The following is a 13,818-nucleotide window of genomic DNA, read 5'->3' as shown; positions in this document are numbered from 1 at the left end:
AGCTTTTAATCCATTGAGCCAACCACAGCCTCTAAGCTGTTTGAGAAACTGATTTTGCTGCCCGTAAATGCAAAAGCACAGTACACGACTGTACTCAGTTTCGGTGGTGGTGAAGATCTAACCCCCAAAGGACACTTGTGAAGGAGAGTAGGCTTGTGTTTTTTCCTTTTCCAAACCAATTTGGGTACAACCAGCCTCAACAGTGGCTGTAGGTGAACTGACAAGCCTCTTCCAGTGTTAAGCCTCTGTCCTCCTTCCTTGTTAACTGACCAGCTACGCTTGCAGGCTGGTCAGTCAACCCCAAATGCATGAAGCGGTTAGGGGAACAAATAATAGGCAGGCAAGAGACGGATGGGACATAGTGAAAGAATAGTTTATTGTACAGCTTTATGTAGAGTGCAAGCCTAAGTTATGGTTGATTTTGAAAAGGTAGCGTGTCAGGATAGAGAAAGACACCATGACAAGAATTAAGGGGAGCTTTCCTCTGTAATTCAAAAGCTAGGGGAAACTTGATCGCATCAGAGGATGGCTTGCTCTCTTAAGGTGCGAAAACTCCCACGTTTATGCGAAGAGAACTTGATTCATATCTTTTCCGTTTCCTTACACTTAATATGCTTCTATTTACCAAGTGCAAACATGGGTGGGGCTTAGGAACACCTTTGTCAAACACAGCAGGCACAGCCGAGCTGTTAAAGCGAACCAGAGCCTTAAGAATGTTAACACTGCACCCAAACTTTAGACTTTTACTCATCGCAATAAACCTGAGCGCATTAAGGAGTTGCACACAGAGAGTCTGTGCACTTGCCTTTCCCACTGTCCCTTAGCCTCGCCTTTCATACCCCCTTAACTGCTGCTGCCCTGCTGTACCTGATAAGAGCTGTGGTGGCACTTGGGTGACTTGGGGCTCACCTGGTGAGTAGATGATGAACATAATATAGGAATCACCTTATAGGATCAGACTAAAGATCCAGGTAGTCCAATGTTCTGTTTCCAAACTAATGCCACTAGGAAGCCCACAAGCAAAAGGAAGGTTTGTTCCTGGATTATCACTGCTTCCATTCACATCTGAAGCCCAAACTTATAACAGACGCAGGAAGTTGACTCAAATCAAGTCAGGCTATTGGTCCATCTAGCTCAGTACTGCACACAGTGACTAGCAGCAGCTCCCAAAGGTTTCAGACAGGGGCCTCCTAGACCTACCTCGAGATGCTGGGGGTTGATCCTGGGACCTTTTGCACGCAAAAGAAGATTACCATTGAGCTATAGCCTTTCACACAGGTGACACAGTGGAAATGAACAGAGCAGAAACACCATCTATTCAGCTTACTGAAGAGGAAGAAAGCACACCTATTCATTAAAGACCCCAACTTACTGTATGTCTGAATTAGAGGCCAAAGGCTTCCTACTCTTCACATTGCCCACAATCAAAAACTGGATGTGTCTCTGATCTGTAATTCATATATATCAAGGCTGCCCAACTCACCTATCCAAGTTAATATACAGGAAGGGTGCTCTGAGTGAACTCTGAACTCCTCTGAAGTATGCACTGGGCCATCATCCCATATACCCTTAAGAACAAATTCATTTTCCAAGTGTGGATCCTTGTGCAGCAGGCTTGGGAAAGGTCCGCGGTTTTCAGGAGGAGAAAAAAAGATGAACAGGGCAGTGGGGAAGACACTAAAGTGAGCGAAACAAACCTGAAACAGCCCAATGAGGACTATGCATGCTCAGTAGCTATAGAATACTAGTTGGCTGTTGGGAGTGGGGGAGCCCAGAAAATAGTATATGAATGTGAATCCTGGAAAAGGGCATTGCTGGAACCCTGAGCAGGATCACTGCACACTTTAAGACTGTTTTGCAGACCCCACTTGCCAATAGTCTAACTGAAGCTGCTACCGAACAGTCAGTGTCAAGCTGATGAACTGAGCATTCATCAAATTCCCTGACTCCAAAATGGAAACAAACCCAACTGGGTATTACGTCATACAGAATGAGCAGAAGCCTCTGCATATCAGTCTTGTAAAGCATCTTCCCTTCCAAATGCTACAGAAATGGAAAACGGATATTGCTAGCAGTATAAAGATATTTATTTCTTTTACCGCTCAGCCGGCTAAATGCAAGTCCATGAATTCTGGGTCTCCAGGATGCATAAACAATGATGGCCTGTTGGTTTTAGAGAGCTAATTTGTTTCTGCCCTGTGTCCTGGGGGGTGGGAATGTACCTGGTTTACAGCTGGTTTTAAACACTGTGTTGGGAAAGCAGTATGCATATTACAGCCTTTGGGCTTCTCACCATGTGGACCTTTCCTCTTTCAAAAAGAATTGAAGCCAAGCATTTTTCATACACTGGCACAATTCACCTGGGCATCACTGCGCATAAAATTTCATTTCCTGAATGAACACCCGGGTTATTCAGAGACTGTTTTTCATTTTAGATCATTAAGCTGAGCTGCCTGGTGTTCAAGAACACAGAAGAGATGTCTTCCACTATAAAAAAGTCCTTAGATGATTATTTTGATAATTAAAATGAACTATGAAAAAGAAATACACATTAACTTATTAGTATCCATAACAACACACAGGCACATTGATTGTCTTGCAGTAAAAAGAAAAACAGCTGGAACGCAGCATGATATTCAAATAGTATCACCAGTCAAGGGAAAGCACGTTTGTAAGTAGATGCCTTTTTAAAAAAATGATGACATCAAGTCTTTTTTTTCGTCTTGGAAGTTTTCAGCACGTACCATGTACTTCTGAAGTTCAGAATATTGCTTCAAACGAAAGAAAACAAAGTATCATTTTAGCAGACCTAAATTAAAGGTGGAACTTTTTATGTTCCTTTTAAATTTCATTTGCACACTTATAAACCAATTAAAAAGTTACTGAAGCAATGTGCAGTAATAAAAAAAGATTAGAAACCCAGTAAACTAAAAGCAGCAAAACCATTTATACAGTTGTAGAATTATTATTCCACACAATGATTGAGCCACACTTCAGGGAAAGCCTTCTTAGAACAAATATGTATTTCAAAAGCCACCAAAATGTCAAAATGCTAGGTACTTCTCTCTTAGTAGTGTCCCAACTGAGGAGCACAGTTTCTGGGCAGGGATGGATGTGGCAAGGTGTTCCCTTAGGTAATCTGGTCCCAAAATGTTGAAATACTAAAAGCAAATCCTTGAATTGCACCTGGTAGCCCAGGCGCAGAAAACAAGAGATTTCCAATGTCAACATGCAGGTGAAGGCAAATACTTAATTTTATTCATGTTGTCCAATTTTAAATTGTAGTTATGGCCTAATTTGTATTGAAATTGTCCTTTGTTTTTTTTCGGTGTTATGTTTCGCTGACTAGCTGTACGAGTCAATCTGGTCTGTGACCGTTTAATAAAATTTGATTTGATTTGATCCTTGAATTGTACCTGGTAGCCCAGGCATAGGCAAACTCAGCCCTCCAGATGTTTTGGGACTACAGTTCCCATCATCCCTGACAACTGGTACTGTTAGCAAGGGATGATGGGACTTGTAGTCCCCAAAAACATCTGAAGGACCGAGTCTGCCTATGCCTGTGGTAGCCTATTGGCAGCCAGTGCAGCTCCCTCAGCAGAAACCTTATACTGCATGTTGGCAGTGGGATGTCCCAGTCAACAACCTGGCTTCTATACTGGTTTCAGATCACTAATGAATTCCTCGCTTTAACAGCAGCACAGTGCACAATTTTGATAGTAACATCTTCTTTCCATCACACAAGATTGCACCTGTCAAAATTATGCCTTGTATACTAGTGTGAAAGGGATGTAAGTCATGCTCTCTTGGAAACTTTATTGATGAACCTCATGCAAGACAAATCCCACACCTGCCTTTATTGATCTAAATATACCTTTTGCAATACCTGCTACAGCTGGTCTTAAAATTCTCCCAGAAAGGAGTAATCTTGACCCCTAGGAATTTTTTCTTTTAATAATATAAAGCTGTCTGCTATAGAAAGCTTTTTAAAAAGCAAACTGCTGTACTCTAGTCTTTAAATTTGCTGAAGTAGTGAAAGCAGCAGGATGGTATACCTTTAGCAGGTTAAATAAAGCCTAGCAAGGAGTCTGAACAAAGTGGCACAGTTGCCAGGATCAGAGAGGATGCAGCAACCTCTATGCAAGGCTCCCTCTCTCATTTTATCCTTTTGTTCACTGCCTAATCACAAAATGACACACTAACAATATTGGAAACAAGTCCAGAATCTTCTGTGGTCTTTTAAACAAAATCTCATTGGTTTAAAAACAGGGCTTGCTTTCTAGGATCATGGCATTGGGTAATTATTATGTTGGTAAATATATTCCCTGCAGAAATATGATCACATTAATCATTATAGGAGGTACAGCTGGACTAATTTCAAAGCAGGAGCTACTTTCAGTCAACTTTTCCTGAAACTGCACTTTATGAGCACTTAAATTTACCCACTTACTTTCTTCACCCTCCACACCTGAATGACCTACAGTTCTGTCCACAAAGTACTAAGTGCTGTACTGATTATTAATTTCCCCTGCTTTCAAAGCAGTAGAATTTATGTGCAATCAGTTCTACTGTACCTGTTCAATCCAGCCTTCATTATTCTGCTGTGTGAAAACTCTGTACACTGTATCTTTGACTGGTGCATCCTGGAATCCATTGCTTGTCATTAGAGAGCAGCAATTCTGATACAGCTTGTATTTAAAATGTTTCAGGTTGTGATAAACTTCAGTACGGTTTCTACACACAATGCCAATCTCCAACTCCTGTATTATTAAAAGGAAAGCTCTTTTACTGGGCAGGTCTTGTGCAACAATGGGCAGTGCAATAGTCTCATCAATTAAACAAGTAAGGTATGACAAAACCTGAGCATGACATTTATCGATATCTAACTGAATCTAACTTCCACACTCGCCACTTTTCCAAAGGCATCACTGGCATAAATGAAAACCGACCCTTTTTTTCTATTGCTACCCTAAGAATGTCAATTCAGGAAGGCACAGAGGTGATCACTTGCTTTAATCAGTTCTAATACCGGTGCCACTGGGGCTGCGAAATGTTTGAAATAATAAATTAAAAGGATTAAATCTTTGTTGGTATGCACTTATTACCTGTAATTCACAAAGCATACCCTGTTCAACACTAGCTGAATTGCAAGGGATTTTTTTTTTTTAAAAAACCCAGGTTATAGAACATAAACACTGCAAAGCCTAGGTTTATACAGTAGAACAGTCACACCAGTGTAAATCTAAAGAGTCACTCTGCTTGAGAAAGGTAGGGAATATGAAATTAGGAGCCCCACAGGTACACTAGCCCAGTTAAAACTGCACATATGTACAACAGATGTTGTCAACACACCACTGGAGTTTGACCGAATACTCTTGGAAGTATATAATTCTCACATTGCAAAATCAAAGCCTCTGGAGTGCACCAATTCAGTTCCCATGCTTAGCTTATTTGTACAACTATCTAAGACTATCTACTTGGTTTATATATATGAAGTCAGATAAACCATTGATCAGTTTACACATATAGTCAAACCAACCCAAGCACTGTCGATTTATAGGGAATTCTGAAGATCAAGGTTTAGGGATAATTTTTCACAGATAAATAATATGCCAAGTATACAAGTTACTGTTATACCATAAGCCTTGGTCTCTCTAACAGATAGAACTGTAGAGTTGGAACTCAGACCCTGAGGATCATCTCATCCAACCCCCTGCAATGCAAGGATATACAGCTGCCCCATATGGGGATCAAACCTGCAGCCTTGGCATTATCAGCGCCATGATCTAACCACCTGAACTATCTTGTTGACACTATATATCTAGATCTAGATATACACACATAGAAGATGAATCTAATTTAAAAAAAATACCCAAAAATTTATGTCAGGATTATTATTTGCAAGTATATTAATTAGCATATAGACATCAATTATTCTTAGTAAAGCTTGCTATATACTTCTTGATAGAATGTAGTTTTAAGGATATCATAATAATCAGCTTGTTCATAAACAAGCACTATAGAGGAAATTTCTCATAGCCATCTGGGATTTTCAAGTATTATATACTTAGCCACTAATACAAGCAACAGAAATCTTTGAAACTACTGCCAAAAACCCATTACCCAAAAGTAGACTAAAAAGAAGCATGAGGCTAAAAGATATTAACATCAACATCTCACACAAAAAAATATGCAATGCATTTTAACTTTTTGGTTCTTAGCAGTTTTGTAGCCTGGGAACAAAATTTACCTGCTTGTCACGTGACATGAAGTCGTCTACTTGCATTGTCTCACGATCATATGATTTCCCTGACAGAATCACTGTGAACCTACAGTGCCTCTGCAGTTCACAGGCCTGACAGGAACGGTGCTCTCCAATTCCCTCAACTATGTGGATGTCAGGATAACTATCCACCCGTTTCTGGAAAAAAGATATCCGGTTGGAAATTTTGCTGGTCACTTGTTCCACTGAATCAACTATTGCAATTCAACAATACTAAACATTCATATATTTATCTGTTTAATTTCAACTGCTTGGTTAAGCACCACAAAGCTCTTAATTTCTAGAGTAGGCCGGCGTACAGCTTCCGGGTCATGTGGCCAGCATGACTAAGCCGCTTCTGGCAAACCAGAGCAGCACACAGAAACGCCGCTTACCTTCCCGCCGGAGCAGTACTTATTTATCTACTTGCACTTGACGTGCTTTTGAACTGCTAGGTTGGTAACAGCTAGGACCAAGCAACGGGAGCTCACCCCGTTGCGGGGATTCGAACTGCCGACCTTCCGATTGGCAAGCCCTAGGCTCAGTGGTTTTCCCCATCGGAGAGTCTGCTAAGCCCTGCACTTTGAATACAGGTTTGCAGTCATATTCCTTTGTTTGTTTGTTAACACACATACATGGGTCTATAGAGAAGTAGATATAATTAATACATCCTCTTCCAATTCCCATCAGTTTTCAGTCCAGTGTTCCAGCCTGTCAGTATCACTTTGATGCTATCTTCTATAACATGGTGTTAGCTATCCCTATCAGCTTCAAGCCATCTGCACATCTGAAAGGCACCACCTCATCAGAGTCATTTATAAGAACATTGAACAATACCCCAATACCGTATATTTTTCTGTCCAGCGACTTCTCGCCACTAAATTGTCAAGACGAGGTCGAACAAAATCACTGTCGAAGAAGCGAAGGGAAGTCAGCATTTCTTTTGCATATTTCTTTTGTCTTCTCCCCTCTGTTGGAAAGAGAAGGAAATCAAATTATCATATGCTTGGTTAGTTTCACAAAGCTACGTATAGTAACACACTTATTTGCTTCAATAATAATTTTAAAAGGTGATTAAAAAGCCTTTTGATTAAGAAAATCCACATTTGCTTACCATATAATGACATCAAAAAGTTATTGTCAACTGCATTGATGAGAAACGCCTGTACAACTCTTTGGAAATGGACAAAATGATCAACATGGGCCACTGTAAGAAATAAAAATATCAGTATGGTTGTCAGACTGATGATTTACATGAGTTACCTACATGGAAAAAATGTTTGGTGGGGCTCCAATAAATATTGTATTGTGACACTACATAAATGATGTTTACAGAATTTTTATGTTAACCTTACAATATGGAAAGTACTTCTGCAGCAATGTGCCTGACATAGCTTGCTTTTTCTTTTGTGACTGGCTCTTGTCTTCCTCAGAGTTTTCTTGTTCCAACTCCTCCTCCTCCTCCTCAACTATGAAATCTTTCATGCTGTCAACCTCAGATGCATCACTGATTTCAGCAGGTGTGAGAGATGAATGGGAAGAATCATCTTCTATTATCACATCCTCTTCAGAATCCTAGTGACATTAAGAAGCAGAGGCTTATTTGAATCCTTTATTTAAATTCATTTGTGTTACCATAACATATTATTATTAATAACTAACTTTCCATATTGCCCATCATTCAAGGATCACAGGGCAGTTTAGAATATAAACACACAAAATTATATAACATAATGACAAACAAAAAAATACCCCCAACCCCAGTTTAAAAGGCCATAATTGTTTAATCAGCCAAAGGCTTGGGAGAAGAGGAACATTTTCACCCAGCGCCTCAAGATACGTAATGAAGGAGTGAGGCAAGCCTCCCTGGTGAGAGCATTCCACAAATGGTAAGCCAGTGCAAAAAAGGCTGGTTCTCACACGAAGAAGGGCATCAGAGGATGAGTGCTGGGTCCAGATCATTTCATATATTTGCAGTCGAAATTATTCAACCCTCATTTCAAATCAGGCTTATTAACAAAATTTACAGACTTTCAGCTTTCTGCAATGAGCAAATCAAACAAAATTAATTGAAATAGCTCAACACAACACATGCTTTTGGTGGTTTGAAGCATATTTTATACACACACACTTTTAAAAGCACTGGCAAACCACTCCCAAACACCCATTACCACCCAAGGTAGGGTAATAGACCATGGCTACTTTCAACAATTGAATTGCCATCACTGCCTTGTAAAAAGGTGCCTGTACAATTTCAGATAACTTGTCCTAGCTTGGGAAGTAGAGAGAAGCCAAAATGCAAGGCAGTCACCTTCCTGTTTTCAGTAAAGTTGTTGCCATAACAATACCAGAGCCAAGTCAAGATTATTTCTGGTTCAGGGACTGGGCCTAGTAGTATACTGTATGAGTTCCTGCAATAAGTAGCAGCAGTTCCTTTTTACTTTTAGCATTTTCCAACAAAAGTTCTTGTGAGCACAGCAAATCTGCACGAGAACAGCAAGCACGACGATACATTCTGCAAATGAATAAAAAATGTACCTCATGACATTCACTGAGGCCGGAAGCTCGAGTAGATAGCCGTTGGGACAGTTCCTGCAGTTTCATTAGCCTGTCTTGTTTTCTCTTTGCTTCTTTTTCTGCAGGTGATGTGCGTTCAGCGGACAAGTCGTTCTCATCGATTATGCAACTGCGTTTGGCAAACACTTTCCTAACAATATCGCTATTGTCACTATCGTCGCTGTCATACACTACGGTTCTCCGAGACCTCTTGCGTTTCCCAAGGTTGATATTTTCTTCATCTACGTCCTCTCCTGCTGCACAATCACCACCTGTCTCAACATCTGGAAGGCTACCTGCGTTAACCGAAGTTTCATCTTTATCCTCATTGTGTATGGGCTCACCTTTCTCTCTCGCATCTGAATCATCATCTGAACTGGTTTCAAGTTCTTTTTCTGATGCTGATGTAATTTCACCACTCTCTTCCTCGCTATCAAACAATATACATCTTCCCTTAGTTCGCTGCCAGTCAATCCGAGATTTGGCTACCGGTTCTTTTGCTCTTGCATTTCTCCTCGTTTCATATCTTCTGTTTTCGGAATTTGGTTCCATAAGGACTTACTAAGAAATCAAATCAAAATGTAGTTGTGAATTCAGGGAACTGCAAGCTTGGATAATAAAGTCCACCCCCCGCAAAAATAGAAAGTGGGATTCTCCTAACCTGAGACTTAAATTTAACAAGTTAAATTCTGGGGAAGTTGAAAAATCTCTTCTGTTTTATCTTGCACAGGCAGTGGAACCTTATAAGCAATGTTTTAAATTAATACCGTCACAGCTGACCTAAACTGCTGTAAATCTCTGTAAAGTGAGCTCACTTGCATCAGATTCCTCTTTCTCCACCCCAAGTGAAATCAGCTAGCAAATATTTGAAAACATACTCACGACCACAAAATTAAGGAAGAGATAAGGGTGAAAGTGCTGAGAAGCCTGTTTCAGTTAATGCAAATCTTCTAATTTAAGAAGTCCATACAGCGCAAAGTGAAAGTTCTGAATCAGCTGCTGTGGTAGCATTTCCTGCCAGAAACGGACAATGATTAGAGTAATTAATTAATTACAAATTAAATTAATTACAAAATCTAATTAAAAACAATTTTAAAAATTAAATTGATTACAAAACAAAAAATGGCTGATACCTCCTCACACTCATTGTTACTCTCCCGCTTTGTACCTCTCCGTGCTTCATTGGGCTAAGTAATTATTAAGTGTGAGCTCCTAAATATCAAAATAAATACATTTTTTAAAATAAAAAAACCTGCTCTTTTGAAGTCAGCTGAATGTTGGAAGATTCAGGAAAGACAGAAGAAAATCCTTCTCCTAGTAGCGCATAAACTATGGAACTTGACCCTACAGGAGGCTGTGATGGCCAATAACTTGGATGGCTTTGAATGAAGATTGGAAAATAATAATGGGAGGATAAGGGACGCGGGTGGCGATCTGGGTAAAACCTCAGCGCCTAGGACTTGCCGATCGTATGCGGGGTGAGTTCCCATCTTTCAGTCCCAGCTCCTGCCCACCTAGCAGTTCGAAAGCACCCTTAAGTGCAAGTAGATAAATAGGTACCGCTTTATAGCGGGAAGGTAAACGGCGTTTCCGTGTGCGGCACTGGTGCAGGATCGCCAGAGCAGCTTCGTCACGCTAGCCCCCGGCCTCTTAAGCGAGATGAGCACACAACCCTAGAGTCGGACATGACTGGCCCATACGGGCAGGGGTACCTTTACCTTAAGGCTATCACTGGCTACTAGCCACAATGCCTATGTTCTGCCTCTGCTGTCAAAGGCACTATGCCTCTGATTGCCAGTTACTGGAAATCACAGGAACGGAGAGTGCTGTTTCACTCAGTTCCTGCTTCCAGGTTTCCCACGCATTTGGTTGGCCACTGTGAGAACAGGATGTTGGGAAAGATGGGCCATTGGCCTGATCCAGCAACTCTTCTTTCGTTCTTAATCCCTGCAACCACCATTCAGCTGATCCAACAACCAATGTGTTTCCTTTTAAAGTTCAGCTCAATTCTTACTTCAAACTCTCAAAATAAAACAGGGGCAATAGACATTCGGTAACAAATGACACGAGGAATAAAAGAAACTGAGCATAAATTTTAAAATAATTAATTACAGCACAAGTACCAAGGCCCAAACCTTTCCATAAGGCCTTCACTCAACTTAGAGGCCTTACATACAATTGTAAAAAAGTGAGGCAACATTTATGGATTCTCAGCAGTGACAGAGAACTCTGCACACGTTGGGAGGCAACCTTTTCCCTGTTAATATACCTTTGTGTCCTACTCCAGGGAGTTCAAATTAAGGCCTGCAGACTGGCCATCTGAACCCTTACAACCATTATTCCAGCTCAACCTTCATTACTACTCTATCTAGAACCCAGCCAGAATCCCACTTCTTTAAATAAATGACCTTGCTTTCAAAACAATTATTTTCCCATTGTGTTTGTTTGATTTATACACAACTTCTCAAAACGGATGATTTATTTTTATACATGTATTAATGCAAACTGCTTTGTGAGACTTGCTTGGTAAGCCCTAACGGGTCGTGGTCAGGTTTTTAGCTTGGCCTGGCTGTGCCTTTTGCATTTTTTTTAAAAAGAGCATTAATATACTCTTGCCTTTCCCACCATTTTCAGTTCCCCAGGGCAGCTGACAACCAAAATGCAAAGCATCTGTAACAAGCAAAACATAAAATTACATCATCCCACTGGAAGCAAAAAATAAGTCCTTCCTCCCTGTTCATCTTAGACTCCTACACTTTTTAAGCAGAGGTTGGATGGCCATCTGTCATCGATGCTTTAGTTGAGATTCCTGTATTTCAGGGGGCTGGACTAGATGATCCTTGAGGTCCCTTCCAACTCTATGATTCTAAGATTCCTGTTGACAAGCCTACCTAGATTGCTTAGAAAGCTGAGCGGATTGTAATCTGCTTTAGGATGTTAATGTGTTTTAAAACATTTATACTTTTTTTATCTCTTAAATTTCTATACAGCCCTTCTTTAGAGGAACACAGGGAGGATTAGGGACACAAGGGGTTGTAAAATGTTAAGGTTGCGAATTTCTGCTGGTTTCACTTGCTTTTGTCTTCTGGAAACCTCTTTTGAGGTTTTATTTTTTAAAAAAATCAAGCGGTGGAATAAATATATGAAAAAACAATAAGGGAATCTGTGGGGAGTGGAGTAAGGAAGTGCAGGCCCTTGCAGCTTTCCTCAGCTTTCACTACATGCTCAGAGGCACTCCTGGCAGTGGCTGCCTTTAAAACTACAGACACCACCTCAAAGGCAATAATAATAATAATAATAATAATAATAATAATAATAATAATAATAATTTATTATTTATACCACGCCCATCTGGCTGGGTTTCTCCAGCCATTCTGGGCGGCTTCCAACAGAATATTAAAATACAATGGTCTATGAAACATTAAAAGCTCCCCTAAACAGGGCTGCCTTCAGATGTCTTTTTCCTTTCTCCTCCTGTGACGAGGCTGCATTTTAACATTTTTCTGTTTCAATATTTTAAAGTTGTATTTTAATCTTGTTTTTAAGTTGTATTCATTCAACTTGTTTTTATTATTGCTTGTTAGCCGCCCTGAGCCCGGCCTTGGCTGGGGAGGACGGGGTATAAATAAAAATTATCATTATTATTATTAAAAGTCTGGTAGTCGTTTTTCTCTTTCACATCTGGTGGGTCTTTATGAATTTCTCTGTGCCTGGTTTCGGTTTCGTTTAAAGCAAATGGACACTGGGCTGAGCTTCCCCTTCCCAGCGCCCTCAGCCAGACAGTTCCCGCCAGAGTCCGCCCTCGAATTCCCGCGCTCTGGAGCAACGGACCCAGCACGCGCGACACCCCACCCCTCCCCTCCCCTCCCCTCCCTCTCTTTTTCCCGCGCGCGCCGTTTTCTTCTCTCTTACCTGAGAGGCGCCAAAGCTGCGCGCATATACGAACAGGAGAGGAGGCGGGGCCCTAAAAAGCCACGCCCACCACCACAAACTGCGTATTATTATTTTTCTTTATTCTTTTGGTCCCGCCTCCTGCGCTGCGGCCCGCGATTGGCCGCACTTCCCCGCCGGGATCGGCAAACTCCCTGCCCCACCTCCTCACGTTTTTATTTCGCGCATCCCGCTTTCGCCCCTCCCTCTTGCGTTCCTTTTCCCGCTCCCCTCCATAGAGTTGATAAAGCTAGAGACGCGCACATACATGCAGTGATTAAGCTTCCGGGTTCACACTGGAAACCATTTCCCCCCTGGCTTTTTGGGGGGGGTGAGGGTGCGAGGCGGTAACATTGCAAACAATAGGAAACGTGCACGGGGGTGCCCTCTCCCCTTTGAAGAAGAAATATAAAAGGTAGCACCCAAACTAGGAAAGGGGGATACTGTTTCAGGTTTTACTTATTATTATCGATTATTGATTAAATTTGTATAACGCCCTTCATCTGTAAATCTCAGGGCGGTTCAAAACATCACATTACAAATAAAAAAACACACAAAATAGATAATAATACTGAGCAATAATAATAATAATATGCTTTCAAAGCACAATATTATCTGATGCAGGAATTTTAGCCATTCATTCCTAAATTTGCACGGTACCTGAACTGTTGCTAGAAAACGGAGGGCGCAAATGCCGTGCAAATCATAGTTTGGGTAATTATGTACTTCCTTTTCTTTCTTGTTTTGGCAATGCACAAGAGATCGCCTTGAATTTGGCACTCACTGGCGGTGCATTTTTTTTTTCATTTAAAGAAATAAAACCAAAATGAAAATAAGTTTGAGTTAGAAACTGCGCGGTGTGGACAATTGCAGATTAAAATTATGAAATACTCCAGCTCTCTCCAGCCCCTTAGAGAAAACCACAGACAGAGACATATTTGGAGTTATTTGGAGTTTTCTCTTTTCAGCCGCGCGGTGACGCTGCTGCCCTGCTATTTCCTTTCGACTGCAGCACCCTTTCCCAGGTTGCTTCTTAAATAAGTGGCAACGAGCGCTTTTTCTCACTTGGG

At 41.0% G+C, this 13,818-nt stretch overlaps 1 protein-coding gene across 5 annotated transcripts; it reads right to left on the bottom strand.

Annotated features, from left to right (window-relative positions):
• Positions 1 to 354: 354 nt before the first annotated feature.
• Positions 355 to 12,935, bottom strand: CCDC82 (coiled-coil domain containing 82). 5 transcript variants are annotated; one of them, XR_014563615.1, is made up of 8 exons: positions 12,731 to 12,874; positions 8,801 to 9,379; positions 7,618 to 7,837; positions 7,377 to 7,469; positions 7,108 to 7,232; positions 6,251 to 6,421; positions 3,417 to 4,760; positions 355 to 3,186 (listed from the first exon to the last, which is right to left on the bottom strand). XR_014563615.1 is itself a non-coding variant. In XM_083736925.1 (8 exons), the coding sequence occupies exons 2-8, from the start codon at positions 9,368 to 9,370 to the stop codon at positions 2,688 to 2,690; spliced, it is 1,449 nt and encodes a 482-aa protein (XP_083593051.1). In that variant the 5' UTR covers positions 9,371 to 9,379; positions 12,731 to 12,935; the 3' UTR covers positions 355 to 2,687. The 5 variants fall into 5 exon arrangements, 4 of the variants coding, with proteins under 4 accessions (XP_083593051.1, XP_083593053.1, XP_083593054.1 ...); XM_083736925.1 differs by having other exon boundaries at positions 355 to 2,771; positions 4,575 to 4,760; positions 12,731 to 12,935; XM_083736927.1 differs by having other exon boundaries at positions 355 to 2,771; positions 4,575 to 4,760; positions 12,765 to 12,935.
• Positions 12,936 to 13,818: the final 883 nt, after the last annotated feature.

The sequence above is a fragment of the Podarcis gaigeae genome (assembly GCF_964106915.1).
Source record: "Podarcis gaigeae genome assembly, chromosome: 4".
Taxonomy (NCBI): Eukaryota; Metazoa; Chordata; class Lepidosauria; order Squamata; family Lacertidae; genus Podarcis; species Podarcis gaigeae.
Note: the sequence above shows the minus strand (reverse complement) of the source record. Positions and strands in the feature narration are given on the sequence as shown.

Bases quoted from the DNA above. Each gene is read 5' to 3' on its own strand.
- CCDC82 (XM_083736925.1), bottom strand. From the start codon at position 9,370: ATGGAACCAAATTCCGAAAACAGAAGATATGAAACGAGGAGAAATGCA. The intron at 6,422-7,107 runs GTATTGGGGTAT...TCTTTTTTCCAG, and splicing joins GCTGGACAGAAAAATATACG to AAACGGGTGGATAGTTATCC. The intron at 4,761-6,250 runs GTAAATTTTGTT...TTAATAATACAG, and splicing joins TCATGTCACGTGACAAGCAG to GAGTTGGAGATTGGCATTGT.